The 17,219-nt window shown below is 56.7% G+C and overlaps 1 protein-coding gene across 2 annotated transcripts; it reads right to left on the bottom strand.

Moving 5' to 3' along the window:
- Positions 1-2,528: 2,528 nt before the first annotated feature.
- On the bottom strand, positions 2,529-16,902 carry STX5 (syntaxin 5). Of its 2 annotated transcripts, XM_029061491.2 has the most exons (12): positions 16,794-16,902; positions 16,523-16,654; positions 13,007-13,238; positions 10,185-10,255; positions 10,006-10,061; positions 9,844-9,914; positions 8,207-8,323; positions 8,066-8,122; positions 7,817-7,898; positions 5,997-6,103; positions 4,890-5,011; positions 2,529-3,255 (listed from the first exon to the last, which is right to left on the bottom strand). In XM_029061491.2, the coding sequence occupies exons 3-12, from the start codon at positions 13,217-13,219 to the stop codon at positions 3,096-3,098; spliced, it is 1,056 nt and encodes a 351-aa protein (XP_028917324.1). In that variant the 5' UTR covers positions 13,220-13,238; positions 16,523-16,654; positions 16,794-16,902; the 3' UTR covers positions 2,529-3,095. The 2 variants fall into 2 exon arrangements, with proteins under 2 accessions (XP_028917324.1, XP_028917323.1); XM_029061490.2 differs by lacking the exon at positions 16,523-16,654.
- Between the last annotated feature and the right edge of the window lie 317 nt (positions 16,903-17,219).

The raw sequence follows: 17,219 nt of genomic DNA, 5'->3' as shown, positions 1-17,219 counted from the left end.
ATTTGTTAAGCGCTTACTATGTGCCAAGCACTGTTCTAAGCGCTAGGGGAGATACAAGGTCATCAGGTTGTTCTCACATGGGGCTCACAGGCCCTTCGTCGATCAGTGTTACTCCTACTTCTACCACCATCTTAATCATAATTATGGTATTTATTAAGCACCTACTATATAATAATAATAATAATGATAGCATTTGTTAAGCGCTTACTATGTGCCAAGCACCCTTCTAAGCGCTGGGGGAGATATAAGGTCATCAGGTTATCCCACATGGGGCTCACAGTCTTCATCCCCATTTTACAGATGAGGTCACTGAAGCCCAGAGAAGTGAAGTGACTCACCCAAGGTCACACAGCTGAGAGGTGGCGGAGCCGGGATTAGAACCCATGACCTCTGATTCCCAAGCCCGGGCTCTTTCCATCGAGTCACGCTGCTCCTAGATGCCAAGCAGAACAGCTATATCTGTCTAATCCGCTCTCACAGTAGGACGGCCACCTCCTAGTTGGCCTGGGAGGGAGGATGGGATGATAATTATGGTATTCGTTATGCACTTACTATGTGCCAAGCACTGTACTAAGCGCTGGGGTGGACACAAGCAAATTGGGTTAGAGACAGTCCCTGCCCCACGTGGGGCTCACAGTCTCAATCCCCATTTTACAGATGAGGTAACTGAGGCCCAGACAAGGGAAGCAACTCGCCCAGAGTCACACAGCAGACAAGTGGCGGAGCCAGGATTAGAACGCATGACCTCCTGTCTCTCGGGCCAGCGCTCCATCCATTAAGCCACGCTGCTCCTCAAGCGGGAGAGCTCCCGGTGGGCTTCGTGGGGAGAAAGACCTCTGGAAAGTGGCGTCGTGAGGAGGGAATGAATCTGTTTATTGGACTCTCCCAAGCAATGCTCTGCACACAGTAAGTGCTCAAGAAATTCGATTGAATGAATGTATGAAAAATGAAATTCCCCCGGGGCTTACTGTAACAGAGTCCCCCGCTGAGGGAAGCGAGATCACCAAAAGGAGAGGGGGAGATGGGTGAGAATGGGGATCAGACTTGGAGAAGTGTGGTGTGGAGAGGGGGTAGAGTAAGATTTTGAGGGGCTGGAGAGGACTGGGACAAAACCCTCTCTGGATTGTGAAACTGGCTCTTTCCTCTCACAGCTGCTTTTTTTGTGCGTGTTTTTTGGGGATGGTATCTGTTCAGCGTTAACTATGTGCTAGGAACTGTTCTGAGCGCTGGGCTAGATAGAAGGTGATCAGGTTAGACACAGTCCATGACGCCCAAGGGGCTCCATCCCCAATTTACAGAGGAGGTCACTGAGGCCCAGAGAAGTAATGTGACTCGCCCAAGGGCCCAAAGCAGTCAAGTGGAGGAGGTAAAACTAGAATCCGCGTCTTTCGGACTCCCAGGCCCGGCCTCTCTCCACTAGGCCACGATACTCCCTTTGGGGCCCGGCCCAAAAGGACCGAGAACCCCTCCGGCCCCTCGACCTACCGGGACCCAACACCACCCTCATGCCAGAGGACAGCAGCTGCCCGCAGAGCCACGCAAGCCACGGGGGAGATGAGGATGGAGTGTATAATAATAATACACTGGTTCCCTCACCTCTTGTCGATACGAGAGCGGCCCTGAGGGGAGGGGATCGGTGGAGGGGAGCTGGCCTAGCTCTCACACTAGGAGCCCAGTTGTGCAGAAACCAGGAAGCGAAGAAACTGGGCGCCCGGGGCCTGGCCTCACCCTGGCGGGCATTTTGTTCACGGTCATTTTCCTCCACTGTGGGTGGCCTATTTTTAGCAGAGAAGCAGCGTGGCTCGGTGGAAAGAGCCCGGGCTTTGGAGTCAGAGATCATGGGTTCGAATCCCAGCTCTGCCACTTGTCAATTGTGTGACTTTGGGCAAGTCACTTAACTTCTCTGTGCCTCAGTGACCTCATCTGTAAAATGGGGATTAAGACTGTGAGCCCCACGTGGGACAACCTGATTCCCTTGTGTCTACCCCAGCGCTTAGAACAGTGCTCGGCACATAGTAAGCGCTTAACAAATACCAACATTATTATTATTATTATTTAGGGCAGGTCTATCTCTGAGAAGTAAAGAGGGTGGGATATAGAGCAAGAGGCGACTCCTTCCCTCACGAGCCCCAGCCGCCGCCCAAGGAGAGGTCCCTCACCTGAAGCTCCTAAGGAAATGGAGCTGGGGACCTAGACGAAGCCAGCCCTGGTCAACAGGCTTGGAGCCTGTCCAGATTTAGAAGGCGTGGAATACCACCACTCTCCCTCTGGGCTCATTTCTCATGCTCACTCTCCTTTTTTAGGGGGGAATTCTGGGGCAGAGAAAAAAAGAAAAAGGAAGCTAAGAGACCAGAGACTCGAGAGGAATAGGATAAAGCTAAAAACAGAGGGCGGGGAGGGAAGGGTAGAGTGGAGATCCCAGCCCGGCTCATCTCCAACCTCGACGACTCCCGAGCCCGTCACCGCCCCAAATCGTCTCCTGTCCCATCCCCCGCGACGTCCCCCGTCCCAAATGAGGACACGGCTGGTAGGGGCTGAGAGTTCTGATGTAATTAGGGCAATATGGGGGTGACGCCGCCTTTGGCAAACTGACACGGTCGCCGGCAGTCGCGGGTGGGGGCCGAAAGGGACCCGGGGGGGGCCCCAGGTGGAGTGGAGAGAAGGGGATTAACAGAGTTAGCGCCCGGGTTCGATTTGCCCTCCTCTCCTCTCCCCCGGGGGGGGAGGAGATGGGGGACGGGGGGAGGGAGGGGGCCGGGAGGAGGGAGAGGGGTCTTCCCCGTATGTGCGATGGGCCCGACGGGCCCTGGGAAGAGGCCGGGGAGGACCCCCGGAGCCGGGTGCCGACGGAACGGGGAAGCCGGGGGCCCCCGTCCCTCCCGCCCCCTTCACAGCAGAGTCCAAATATAGAAAAGTGGGAAGTGGGAGGTAAGGGGTTTCGGCCATCCTTATCAGTCCGGGGAGAGAGGAGGAGCTCTTCGGCCCCCGGAGACGGCCACCTACCACCACACCGAGGAGGACCGGCCGCAACCGAGCCCCCACCCCCACGCCGAGGAGATCCGTCCCGTCTGGGTCGCCGCGGGGGTGGAGAGGGCTCAGGCGAGGAAGACCACGAAGATGATGAAAAAGACGATGAGGATGAGGAAGATTTTGATCATGAGCCAGCGATTGGAGGTCACTGACTGGAAGTACTTGAGGATCTCTGAATGTGCTGCTTCCACGTCCAGCTGGGCTCCCAGTACGTTCTCGTCGATCCTGAAGGGGAGACAGGGACAGAATCCTGTTAGAGGCAGGAAGGCCTAGTTCTCCCAGGCAGGAAGTTCTCCCGGCTCGAAGACGGTGAAGTCCCCACGCTAGGGATAGGAATCGGAGGCAGTAAAGGACCCAGAACGGTCAGTCCGCCTAAGTAGAATAAAATAATAATTGGGTATTTGTTACGCGCCTACTACGTGCCAAGCGCTGTTCTAAGCGCTGGATAGATACAAGGCGATCAGGTTGTCCCCTGTGGGGCTCACGGTCTTCATCCCCATTTTCCAGATGAAGTCACTGAGGCCCAGAGAAGTGAAGTGACTTGCCCAAAGTCACACAGCTGACAAGCGGCGGAGTCGGGATTAGAACCAGTATCTCTCCTGACGGTAGAGAATCGGGCGGGGGGGGGGGGAGAGGTGGAAAGAGAATGCTGGCTTGTAACACGGACAGGGCGTCACTCTCCGGAAAAATGTCGCTGCCACGTGGAGACCGAAATTCAGATCCATGGATTTTATTATTTAACATTATATGGTCCTGAGACTACAGGGCTGCTTAATTTCCTCTCGCCTTCAGTTTATGTGCATGGACAAGGAATGAAAAGATGGGATGAGGATGAGCTGAGAAAGGGCGGTTAGCTATAGGATGAATGGAACAAGGATGGGAGGAGAAAGAATGAGCGAGTTGAAGAGATCCTGACTGATTTTGTTCATATTAACGACTCTCTCCCTCTCTAGACTGTCAGCTTGTTACGGGCAGGGATCCTTTCTGCTAACTGGGTAGTGCTGTACTCTCCCGAGTGCTTAGTACGGCGCTCCACATGGAGTGAGCGCTCAATAAATACCAACGATCGATGGATCGATCCTGGGCTCTAGTCCCGGCTCCACCTCTTGCCTGTTCTGTGACCTTGGACAAGTCACTGCGCTTCTCTGAGCCCATTTCCTCCTCCTTAAAATGGGAGATTAAAAACATCCGTTCTCCTCTGTCTCTGCCCGGAATGGGAAAATGCGTCCATCTGATTATCTCGTATCCACACCAGTGGCTAGGATGACGATAAGCGATTCGAACAGTGCTCGGCACGCAGTCAGGCCTCAATAAATACGAATGAGTGCTTTGGCATACAGTCAGCTTTTAGTAAATACCATCATAATGATCAGGTGGCAGCCGAGAATCCCTACTGCTTTCGGAGTCTCAAACTCCCTCGCTTACCCTCCGGTTGGCCAAGCTGGGTAACAAGAATAATTGTGGTTCTTGTGAAGCGCTCGCTCCGTGCCGGTGACTGTACCGAGCGCTACAGCAGACGCGAGATCTAGTCATATCCCACGCGGGGCTCACGATCGAAGGAGGAGAACAGGTTCCGACCCGCACTTTGCGGGTGAGGGAACCGAGGGCCCGGGAGTCAAGCGACGTTCCCAAGGTCCCGCAGCAGGCAAGCGGCGGAGCCGGGATCAGGACCCCGGTCCTCCGCCTCTCGGGCCCGGGCTCTTTCCGGTAGGGCACCGTGGAGCCCGTTCGGGACCGATCCTGTCCCGCTACCTGCAAGACCCCCCCCGACCCCAACTTAGCCATCCCTCCTCCACCCGCCCCCCTCTCCTCCCCGCTACCCCGAAAAGATGATTTAAGGAGTGAAGAGGTATTTTTACCTCTGAATGGTTTCTTCCTGCTCCTTGACCATGTGTGCAAGCTGCTGGAAAATGGAGCCCAGCTCCACGATCGTGGACTCGATGTTCTGCATGGTGTCGGCCCGGCTCTGGATGTAGGAATCCTGGCAAGGACGAAGAACCCCATTTGCTTGTATCCACCCCGGCGCTTAGTAGTAATCACAGTGATAACGATGGTATTTGATAAGCCCTTCCTATGTGCCAGGCACTGTTCTAAGTGCCGGAGTAGATACGGGGGTCATCATGTCGTCCCACGCGGGGCTCGCCGTCTTCATCCCCATTTTCCAGATGAGGTCACCGAGGCACAGAGAAGTGAAGTGACTCGTCCAGAGTCACACAGCGGATAAGTGGCGGAGCCGGGATAAGAACCCACCACCTCTGACTCCCACGCCCGGGCTCTTGCCACTGAGCCACGCTGCTTCTCCAGTGCCTGGCACATAATAAGCCCTTAATAAATACCACAGTTATAGAGAAGCAGTGTGGCGCAGTGGCAAGAGCCTGGGCTTGGGAGTCAGAGGTCGTGGGTTCTAATCCTGCCTCTGACAGCAGCGGTGTGACCTTGGGCAAGTGGCTTCACTTCTCTGTGCCTCAGTGACCTCATCTGGAAAATGGGGATTAAGACTGTGAGCTCCACATGGGACGACCTGATTACCTTGTACCTACTCCAGTGCTTAGAACAGCGCCTGGCACATAGTAAGTGCTTAACAAACGCCATCGCCATTATTATTATGGGAAATGGAAGAATTGAGGTAGGGCAAGGGGGAGGAGGGAAGATCAGCAAATTCCACATCTCCTTAAGCCCTTCCAACTCCACCACTCCTCAGTGACCTCATCTGTAAAATGGGGGTGGAGAAAGTGAGCCCACGTGTGTCCAACTCCATCTGCTTGTATCCAGCCGGTGCTCAGCACAGTGCCTGGCACATAGTAAACGCTTAACAGACACCACAATAATTCTTATTATTATCAAGGGAAAAGGGAGAATTGAGGAAGGACAGGGAGTTGGTCGGGGGGTGGCGGGAAGATCGGCGAATTCCCCATCTCCTTAGCCCTTCAAACCCCACCCCTCCTCTGCTCCCCGTGCCACGTTACCCGCTCGTCGATGAGCTGCAGCTGCTGGCTGGTCCGCGAGTCCATCATGTCGATGGCCACGTCGCCCGCGGCCCGGGGCTCCGCCCCCAGCACCGCCGCACCGCCGCCTAAGGACATTTTTCATCGGTCGTCATCATCGTCATTACTATTTACTATCACACCGTCCTCTCCCAAGCGCTCAGTACAGTGCTCCGCGCACAGTGAGCGCGGAGCGAGGAGCGCGGAGAGACGGCGAGCCCCCCGCCGAGGGACGGGGACCGTGTCTGCCGCCCACCTGGGCATTCTTCCTCAGCGCCCTCTCTAGTCTCCCTCTGTCGAGTCGTTTCCGACCCGTAGCGACTCCACGGACGCGTCTCTCGCAGAAGACGGTCGCTTCGGTGGTGTATCCCCAGGGTTTTCTCGGTAAAGTGGTTTACCATGGCCTACTTCCACGCGGTAAACGTGAGCCTCCGTCCTCAACTCTCTCCCAGGCCGCTGCTGCCCGGCACGGGGGAGTGTTGACTTGTAGGAGATGGCCTTCCGCCCGCTAGCCACTGGCCGAGCGGGGAATGCAGTGGGGAATGCAGTGCCAGCCTGAGAGGGAATGGTGAGAAGCAGCGTGGCTCAGTGGAAAGAGCCCGGGCTTTGGAGTCAGGGCTCATGAGTTCGAATCCCAGCTCTGCCACTTGTCGGCTGCGTGACTGTGGGCAAGTCACTTCACTTCTCTGTGCCTCAGTTCCCTCATCTGTAAAATGGGGATTAAGACTGTGAGCCCCACGTGGGACAACCTGATTCCCCTATGTCTACCCCAGTGCTTAGAACAGTGCTCGGCACATAGTAAGCGCTTAACAAATACCAACATTATTATTATTATTGCTCTGTACCCAGCTTAATCAATACTACTCCCTGGGCGCGGGAGTCAAAGGACCTGGGTTCCGATCCCGGCTCGGCCGCGTCGTTCAATCATTCGTTCGGTCGTGTTTACTGAGCGCTTACTGGGTGCAGAGCACTGTACTGAGCACTCGGGAGAGTACACTCCAACAATAAGCGGACGCGTTCCCTGGCCACAACGAGCTTACGGTCCAGAGGTCACTTGTTTGCCGTGTGACCTTGGGCAAGTCACTCGGCTTCTCTGCGCCTCAGTGACCCCATCGGTCAAAGGGGGATTAAAACGAGAAGCAGCGTGGCTCAGTGGAAAGAGCACGGGCTTTGGAGTCAGAGGTCATGAGTTCGAATCCCAGCTCTGCCACTTGTTAGCTGTGTGACTGTGGGCGAGCCACTTAACCTCTCTGTGCCTCAGTTACCTCACCTGTAAAATGGGGATTAAGACTGTGAGCCCCGCGTGGGACAACCTGATTCCCCTGTGTCTACCCCAGCGCTTAGAACAGTGCTCTGCACATAGTAAGCGCTTAACAAATACCAACATTATTATTATTATTATTATTATTATTATTATTATTATTATTAAAACGGGGAGCCCTACGGGGGCCGGGGGCCGTGTCCAACCCGATTAGCTCGTATCTACACCGGCCTTTAGGACAGTGTCTGGCACGTAGTGAGTGCTCAATGGATATCTCAATCATTATTACTACCACCGCAGCAGGGAGGGGGAAGAAAGAGGAGAAGGGAGGAGAGAGAAAAGCTGCAAGATGGAGCCTCCCTCCTGCCCTCCCCCCATTCTCACTCGCTCATTCATTCCGTCGTATTTACTGAGCCCTCGCTGTCCCAAGCACTGTTCTAAGCGCTCGGGAGAGTACGACACGACGACCAACAGACAGATTCCCCGCTCACAGCGAGCTTACGGTCTAGAGGGGGGCCGAGGGGGGGAGCGGGTAACTCACCCAAGTGGTTGGGAGCGAGGGGGAGGGCTGACACTGGGGCGCGGGAGAACTGCTCCCTGCGGCTTCTCTGCTGCTTCAGGTTCTACGGTCGACGGGAAAGAGGAAGTCGATGCGGCGGGGCGGGGGCCGGGGGGGGGCGAGGGTTCCTCGCCAAGGGCCAGGTGGGGGAACCGAGGCAGGTCCCAGCCGCCCCCCGCCCCCCCGCGCCGTAAAATGCCAGATCTCTCCTTCGGCCCTCACTCCTCTCACCTCGGTCCTCACTTCTAGCACCGACTTGAAGTCATTGGACATGGAGGCCAGCTTGGACTAGAGCGAGGGAGGAAGAGGCTCGGTCAGGAACGGCAAGCCTTCCCTCCCCGCGGCCTTCCCTCTCCTTGCCCTCAGCCCCACCTGCAAGGAGACCACGATGGTGTTGGAGTGGGTCTGCAGGTGGCGGCCGCTCTGGCTGCCCTTGGCTCTCACAAAGTCCTGCAGCTGGGCGATCTGCTTGTTGAGGCTGTTGATGTCCTGGGGAGGGGGGAGAGGGAAACGGGGTCACCCGACCGCTCCTCTGAGGAGAAAAACTGCTGTTGCTTCCGCCACCCCCCACCCTCACACGCCCGGAGAGCCAGGGACCAGATCTAATTCCCACCTGGGAACTCCTTCCCAGCGCTCAGGACAATCTCCCAAGAAACAAATCCGATTTCAGAGCCCAGTCCGTTTCTCCGACCTGAGCACGCCCGGTTTTAGGGCCGCTGGGCCTCGGCTCACTGTGGGCAGGGAACGTGCCTGTTATACTGTCCTAACGTACTCTCCCAGGTGCTCGGTAGAGTGTTCTGCACACGGTGAGCGCTCAATAAATACGATGGCTTGATTAGAGAACATTACAACCTAGGGAAGGGCTAGAGTTGGGAAAAGGGACGACGGGAGGAATCCGGTGGTGATCTAATCCCGGCTCCGCCTCCTGTCAGCTGTGTGACTCTGGGCAAGGCGCTTCGCTTCTCGGTGCCTCAGTGACCTCGTCTGGAAAATGGGGATGAAGACTGCGAGCCTCACGTGGGACAACCTGATTCCCTTGCATCTACCCCAGCGCTTAGAACAGTGCTCTGCACATAGTAAGCGCTTAACAGATACCAACATCATTATTATTATTATTATTATTATCTGGGGAAGCTTTCCAGAAACGGCAGAAGACAGAGAAGGGAGCAGAGACAGGAGATGTCTCAAGAAGAGTGTGGCATGAGGAGGTCGGAAGAAGCAAAGGATTCTGAAGAGGCTTCCAAAGCAGGAGGCTTGTGGGTTTATTAATAATAATAATAATAATAATAATGTTGGCATTTGTTAAGCACTTACTATGTGCAGAGCACTGTTCTGAGCGCTGGGGTAGATACAGAGTAATCAGGTTGTCCCACGTGAGGCCTTACAGTCTTAATCCCCATTTTACAAGATGAGGTCACTGAGGCCCAGAGAAGCGAAGTGACTTGCCCACAGTCACCCAGCTGCCAAGTGGCAGAGCCGGCATTCGAACCCATGACCTCTGACTCCCAAGCCCGGGTTCTTTCCACTGAGCCACGGTCGTTGCTATAATGCGTGACAGCACGGCGGAGGGGAAGAGGATTCCCGTGGACGACTCTAGACCGTGAGCTCGCTGTGGGCAGGGACCGTGTCGGTTATATTGCTTTCCCAACCGCTCAGTAAAGTGCTCTGCACGCAGTAAGTGCTCAGTCAACACCACTGATCGATTGCAGGGAGGCAGGGTGGCTTAGTGGATACAGCCCAGTCCCGGGTGTCCGAAAAACCGGGGTTCTGATCCCAGCTCCACCCCTTGTCTGCTGTGTGACCGTGGGCAAGTCATTTCACTGCTCTGGGCCTCAGTTGCCTCACCAGGTAAATGGGGATTAAGACTGGGACGCCCCAGGTGAGACGGGGGCTGGGTCCAACCCGAATGGCTTGTATCCGCCGCAGTGCTTAGTGCAGCGGTCGGCACACGATAAGCCCTTAACGGACGCCCCGGTTATCGTCATCGACGGACCGACTCTCTGCCTCACCTGTTTGATGATGTAAGTGAGCTCTTCGATCTCCACCGCTTTGTCGTCAAACAGGGACTTGCGCTTTGCCACTGTGGAGACGAACGTTGAGAAGAACCATCGAGGTTACGCGCTTGACCCCTCCCCTCCCCGGCCACCCCAAGGGCTCCCGCGGTCACTCACGGATTGTCAGCTTTTCCAGCTTGGCGAAGGTGTTGCTGAGGTCCTTCCCGATGTGCCTGCGACACAGGGGAGGGAGAGCTCCAGCCCATGTCACCGGCCGCTCCCCTCACGGTGGGGGCGGGCCCAGAAGCGGGGTCCCCCAAGCTGCCCTTCGCCCCCGCCCCACCTCCCCAACTCACTTGGCCATGAGGGTGAATTCGCTGCGCTGCCGGACGGCGCTCAGAGCCGGTCGATTGGTCTGCAGCCCGTTCTACGAGGCAAAGATGGGGAGGGGAAGTCCGCAAATGCTTCGTGCTCCCCTCCTGCCCTTCCTCCCCTTCCGACCGTCTCCCGATGCCTTCGGCCCGGCCGGCCGTAGCGCGCGCTCTCGCTAGGCGCTCCGGATCCATCGCTGTTGGGGAATCGGGGACCGTTCTTCCGACGGCGCACGGTCAACCGGAGGGACTCCGGCGGGCGGTCGGAAGGATCGGCTGCGTGCCCGTATGTGCTGTCGGTCGAGGGGCACGTGCTACGCGTCGCTTCGCTCCTCTGTTCCTCGGTTTCCTCGTCCACGATTTTTCTTATGGTATTTGCTAAGTACTCACTCTGTGCCAGGCACCGTACTGAGCACTGGCCTGGACACAAGCTGATCACGTTAGACACGGTCCCTGTCCGGCATAAGGCTCGCACTCTCGTTCCTCATTTTCCAGATGAGGCAACTGAGGCACGGAGAAGTGAAGCGACCGGCCCAAGGTCACACACCAGATGCGCCGCGGAGCCGGGATTAGAGACCGGTTGCTTCTGACTTCCTGGCCCGTGCTCTATCCACTGGGCCACACTGCTTCTCTAATGAGAATTCAATACCTGTCCCTCCCGCCCCCTTAGACTCAGAGCTCCCTGTGGGACAGGGATTGGGTCCAACCCGATTATCTTCTCATCGCCTCATGCCGTCGAGTCGGGTCCGACCCATAACGACATCAGAGGCACTCCCAGAACGCCCCACTTCCATCTGCAATCGTTCTGACAGTGCATCCACGGAGTTTTCTTGGTAAAAATCTGAAAGTGGTTTACCACTGCCTCCATCCGGGCGGTAGACGAGTCTCCGCCCTCCAGCACGGGTGAGTTTTGACTTGTAGCAGATTGCCTTCCCCTCGCCAGCCGCCGCCCAAGCCGGGAATGGAATGGACAGGCCTCTGCTCGACTCTCCCTCCCATAGCCGCGACCGATAGAGGACCGGAAACCCTTCAGCTGCGACCCTGAGAGGGGCCTGATGATCTTACCCATCAGTCAGTGGCATTTGTGGAGTGCTAACTGTGTACAGAGCACTAGGCTCTGTCCTTGGGAGAGTATAAATATAACATAGTTGGTAGACACAGTCCCCGCCCACGAGGAGTTGAGCGCAGAATAATAACAATAATGTTGGTATCTGTTAAGCGCTCATCATGTGCCGAGCACTGTTCTCAGCGCTGGGGTAGATACAGGGTCATCAGGCTGTAATAATAATAATAAAGTTGGTATCTATTAAGCGCTTACTATGTGCAGAGCACGGTTCTAAGCGCTGGGGGAGATACAGGGTCATCAGGTTGCCCCACGTGAGGCTCACAGTCCCCATTTTCCAGATGAGGTCACTGAGGCTCCAAGAAGTTAAGTGCCGTGCCCAAAGTCACAGGGCTGACAGGTCTGGATTAGAACCCATGACCCCTGACTCCTAAGCCCGGGCTCTTTCCACTGAGCCACACCGCTTCTCTACTATATGCTGGGCACTGAACTAAGTGCTGGGAGCTTACAGTCTAGAGGGGGAAACAGGCATTAAAATTAAATATATCAAAATCTCATGTCTGCAAATAATAATAATATTTGTCACTGTTGCAAAAGTTCCAGTCCCTGTCCCACGGGGTGGGGGGATCCCAGTTTAAGAGGAAGAACAGGTATTTAATCCCCATTTTACAGCTGAGGAAACTGAGGCACAGAGGAGTTAAGTGACCGCCCAAGGTCACACAACAGGCAGTCGGCAGAGCCAGGATCGGAAGCCAGATCCTCTGACTCTCGGGTCCGTGCTCTTTCCACTGGACAATGCTGATTTTCGTACGTGAGCATAGTAAGTGCTCGGAAAATACCACAGAGCGAGTTCCCCTTAATGCCGAATAAATCAGTCAGTGGTAATTACTGAGCGCTTACTGTGGGCACAGGACTGTAATAATAATAATTACGGTATTTATTAAGCGCTTAGCTATGTGCCAGGCACCGGGCTAAGCGCTGGGGTGGACACGGGCAGATCGGGTTGGACACAGTCCCCGTCCCCCGTGGGGCTCCCGGTCTCAATCTCCATTTTACAGATGAGGGAACTGAGGGCCAGAGAAGCGAAGTGAGTTGCCCGAGGTCACACAGCAGATGAGCCCCAAGTGCTTGGGCGAGTCCCACACGGCAGAGTTGGCGGACGCATTCCCTGCCCGCGATGAGCTTACCGCCCTTCCGTTCCTGGAGAACTGACTGCATCCTAGTAGAGCTCCTTTCTTCCCAAGACGCCACCCCGGGGACGCGCGCGACAACGCTCCGCAACTCCCAGCGGATATCCCCGTCCTTCCAATCGGCAATCCCTCTCTGCTCCGAGTTACGTGACCCCGAGAAGGCCTTCCCGACTGTGCTCTCCTCCCACTCTTCTGCGTCGCCCTCGGATCTGCACTCTTCGCGTCACCTCAACCTCGGGCCCGCCGCCCCGACGCGCCGAGCCGTAACTTAGTTCCTTCCGTCACTAGGTCCGTCTCCCCCTCTAGGCTCCTCGCGGGCTACGGCAAGGGGACGTCTCCACCGGTCACCCAGGCGCTTCCCACAGTGCTCCGCACACGCAGCAGGCGCTCGATCGATACGACCGACCGATCGCTCCCCAGGTCGCGGAACCGAACCCCGGACGACGGCGTTAGGGGCGTGAACCTCCTCCCGGGCGACTCCCCGAAGTCTCTCCCGGTCAGCGGAGCCCACGGATTCCTTCCCCGTTTCCCCGAGGCCTCCAAAAGAACCTCACCTGCCGGCTCTGCAGGGATTTGCAGGCGGAGAGGAACTCCTGGGTCCGGTCTCGGCAGGACATGGCGTCCGGAGGGGGAGGGGCCGGGGCCGCAGCGGGTCGCGGAGGGCCGCCGCCGCCGGGCGCCGCGGGCGGGACGACCTGCGTCTTCGAGAGACCTAGGTAGACTCCCTGATCCGTGTTCTTAGATCCGTAGCGTTTCCGCGTGTTCATCGAGACGCATAACCTCGTACTGTGGCGGAGAATCAACGGTCATTCCCTAGCCGACGATCTCTCGCTCACCCCATCGATCGCGTTTACTATAATGACGATACGACGGTGGTGTCTCTTAAGCGCTGACAATGCGCCAAGCGCTATTCTAAGCGCTGGGGGAGATAACCAGGTTATCCCTCGTGGGGCTCGTGTGCCTCAGTTACCTCACCTGTCAAATGGGGATTAAAACTGTGAGCCCCACGTGGGACAACCTGATCGCCTTGTATCCCCCAGCGCTTAGAACAGTGCTTTGCACATAGTTAGCGCTTAACAGATACCACAATTTATTTACTTTTATTTTTCATCCCCGTTTTACAGATGAGGCCACCAAGGTACAGTGAAGTGGCGGAGCCGGGATTAGAACCCACGACCTCTGACTCCCCAGCCCGTGCCCTTTCCGCTAAGCCACGCTGCTTCTCAATGAGCGCTTACCGTGCGCACAGCGCTTGGGAAGGTAGGGTAAAGCAATAAAGACATCTTGAAGCAGCGTGGCTCAGTGGAAAGAGCCTGGGCTTGGGAGTCAGAGGTCATGGGTTCGACTCCCGGCACTGCCACTTGTCAGCTGTGTGACCGTGGGCAAGTCACTTCACTTCTCTGTGCCTCAGTGACCTCATCTGTAAAATGGGGATTAACTGGGAGCCCCACGTGGGACAACCTGATGACCCTGGATCTACCCCAGCGGTTAGAACAGTGCTCTGCACATAGTAAGCGCTTAACAAATACCAACATTATCATTATTATTATCTCCCCCTCCCATGATCTGGCTCGTCCTCCTGTCTCCCTCTCTCCCCGCTCCGAACGGGAAGAGCAGCCCCGTCCCGAGGGAGAAAGGGGAGGACTGGAGAGGGTCCAAACCCTTCGGCCCCAACGCTTCCCATCTCCCTGCCTCCTCCGTCTCCAGCCCCTTCTTCCTCTTGTCTCCTGGGAGATGCTGTGGAGGCAGAAAAAAAAGAGTTCGGAGGAAAGGGCCGGGGTCAGTCCCCTCGGAGGGGGACCTGGTTATCTTCTACTCTATCCGTAATAATAATAGTAATGGTACCTCTTAAGTCCTTACCACGTGCCCAGCACTGTTCTAAGCGCTTGGGTAGATACAAGGGAATCAGGCTGGCCTACGTGGGGCTCACTGTCTTCATCCCCATTTTCCAAATGAGGTCACCGAGGCCTAGAGAAGTGAAGTGACTTGCCCAAGGTCACAGAGCAGACAAGTGGCAGGGCTGGGATTAGAACCCACGACCTCTCACTCCCCAGCCTGGGCTCTTTCCACTAGGCCACGCTGCTTTAACCCAGAGCCTGCCCTGGCCTTAGGGCTGGCCTCTGAGGGAGAAAGAGGGAAATAATAATGATGATGGTGGTGAAGCACTTACTATGTGCCAAGCACCGTTCTAAACGCTGGGGTAGATACAAGGTCATCAAGCTGTCCCTCACTTCGCTTCTCTAGGCCTCAGTTACCTCATCTGGAAAATGGGGATGAAGACTGTGAGCCCCACGTGGGCCAACCTAATTACCCTGTATCTACTCAAGAACTTAGAACAGTGCTCTGCGCATAGTAAGCGCTCAACAAATACCAACATTAAGCATTTACTATGTGCCCAGCACTGTTGTAAGCACTGGGGGGATACAAGGTGATGAGGTGGTCCCCCGTGGGCTCACAGCCTCCATCCCCATTTAACAGATGGGGGAACTGAGGCCCAGAGAAGTGAAATGACTTGCCCAAGGTCACAGGGCAGACAAGTGGTGGAGGCAGGATTAGAACCCATGACCTCTGACTCCCCAGCCCGGACTCTTTCCACTGAGCCACGGTGCTTTAACTCCGAGCCTGCCTTGGCCTTAAGGCTGCCTTGTCTTCCAGCCCTAAGGGAGAAAAAGGTAAATAATACTACTAATGATGATAATAATGATGGTATTTAAGTGCTCACTATGTGGGTTAAGTGCTTACTATGTGCCAAGCACCGTTCTAAGTGCCGGGGTAGATACAAGGTCATCAGGTTGTCCCATGTGGGGTTCAAGTCTTCATCCCCATTTTCCAGATGAGGTCACTGAGGCCCAGAGAATAATAATAACGGCATTTGTTAGGCGCTTACTATGTGCCAAGTACTATTCTAAGCGCTGGGGGAGATACAAGGTGATGAGGTGGTCCCACGTGGGGCTCCCTGTCTCCCTCCCCATTTTCCAGATGAGGTCACTGAGGCCTAGAGAAGTGAAGTGACTTGCCCAAAGTCACAGAGCTGACAAGTGGCAGAGGCAGGATTAGAACCCATGACCTCTGACTCCCCAGCCTGGGCTCTTTCCATTAGGCCATGCTGCTTTAACCTCGAGCCTGCCTTGGCCTTAGGGCTGCCTTGTCTTCCAGCTCCAAGGGAGAAAAAGGTAAATAATAATGACGATGGCATTTGTTAAGTGCTTACTATGTGGGTTAAGCACTTACTGTGTGCCAAGCACCGCTCTAAGTGCTGGGGTAGATACGGATGAGGTCACTGAGGCCAGAGAATAATAATAACGACATTTGTTAAGCGCTTACTATGTGTGAAGCACTGTTCTAAGCGCTGGGGGAGATACAAGGTCATCAGGTTGTTCCCTGTGGGGCTCCCAGTCTTCATCCCCATTTTCCAGATGAGGTCACTGAGGCCCAGGGAAGTGAAGCGACTTGCCCAAAGTCACATAATAATAATGATGGTGTTAATAATAATAATAATGTTGGCATTTGTTAAGCGCTTACTACATGCAGAGCACTGTTCTAAGCGCTGGGGGAGATACAGGGTCATCAGACTGTAATAATAATAATGTTGGTATTTGTTAAGCGCTTACTCTGTGCAGAGCACTGTTCTAAGCGCTGGGGGAGACACAGGGGAATCAGGTTGTCCTACGTGGGGCTCACAGTCTTAATCCCCATTTTACAGATGAGGTAACTGAGGCCCAGAGAAGTGAAGTGACCGGCCCACAGTCACCCAGCTGACAAGTGGCAGAGCCGGGAGTCGAACCCATGACCTCTGACTCCCAAGCCCGGCCTCTTTCCACTGAGCCTCGCCATGTGCCAAGCGCTGAGGAGGGACACAAGATGATGAGGTGGCCCCCCGTGGGCTCCCCGTCTCCATCCCCATTTAACAGAGGGGGGAACTGAGGCCCAGAGAAGCGACTGGCCCCCAGTCACCCGGGTGGCGGGATTCGAACCCACGACTTGGGCCTCCGCAGCCCGGGGGGGTCGCCGCTACCAAGGGGGGCAAGCGCGCGCGCCCCCCCTGCTCCGCCCCGCCCCCCCCGGCCTACTTCGCCGCCGATTGGCCGAGCCGGCTGCTCCTCCCCGCCTCCGTCCGCCGCCGATTGGCCGGGCCGCCTGCGCCTCCCCGCCGCCGATTGGCCGGGCCGCCTGCTCCTCCCGGCGCGCGCCTCTCTGACGGGCTGAAAGCGACGTCCGTCAGCCGGGCCGAGGCCGGCGGGCCCCGCCTCCCCTCCTCTCCCCTCCCCCCGCGGCCCCAAACGGCGGCCGCCGCGCTCCGCCCTCCGCCCTCCCCCCTCCCCGTCCCGCCGCGCCCCGCACCTCCGCTCCGCCGCTCCCTCCTTCGGGCTCCCCGCTCCGCCGCCTCGGCCGCTCCCGCCGGACCCACCGACCCCCGCACCGGAGGCCGACACGTCACCCGCGCCCGGCCCCGCCCCCGTGACGTCAGCGCGTCGCCGCGCCCCTCTGACGTCACGCCGCGGGGGCGTCCCGGGGCGCGCCGCCGCCCCCTAGGGGCCGACCGAGCCGCCGCCCCCTCAACATCATCGACGGGACGTGGTTTGCTGAGCGGGTGCCAAGCCCTGCCCTAAGCGCTGGGGACGGGGGAGAGAAGGCGATGGGGTCGTCCCACTCGGGGCTCCCCGTCCGCATCCCCATTTTCCCGATGAGGCCGCCGAGGCCCGGAGGGAAACGACCGGCCCCAAGTCACCCGGCCGATTGGGTGGTGGGGCGGGATTAGAACCCACG

This window comes from Ornithorhynchus anatinus, chromosome 3 (assembly GCF_004115215.2).
Source record: "Ornithorhynchus anatinus isolate Pmale09 chromosome 3, mOrnAna1.pri.v4, whole genome shotgun sequence".
Lineage (NCBI taxonomy): Eukaryota > Metazoa > Chordata > Mammalia > Monotremata > Ornithorhynchidae > Ornithorhynchus > Ornithorhynchus anatinus.
This window is presented reverse-complemented; position numbering and strand designations above follow the sequence as displayed.

Coding starts and splice junctions, on each gene's coding strand:
- STX5 (XM_029061491.2), bottom strand. CDS start 13,219: ATGAACACGCGGAAACGCTACGGATCTAAGAACACGGATCAGGGAGTC. Junction 6,104..7,816: donor CCTCGCTCCCAACCACTTGG/GTGAGTTACCCG, acceptor AAATGTCCTTAG/GCGGCGGTGCGGCGGTGCTG. Junction 3,256..4,889: donor CAGGAAGAAACCATTCAGAG/GTAAAAATACCT, acceptor TCTCCCCTTCAG/GATCGACGAGAACGTACTGG.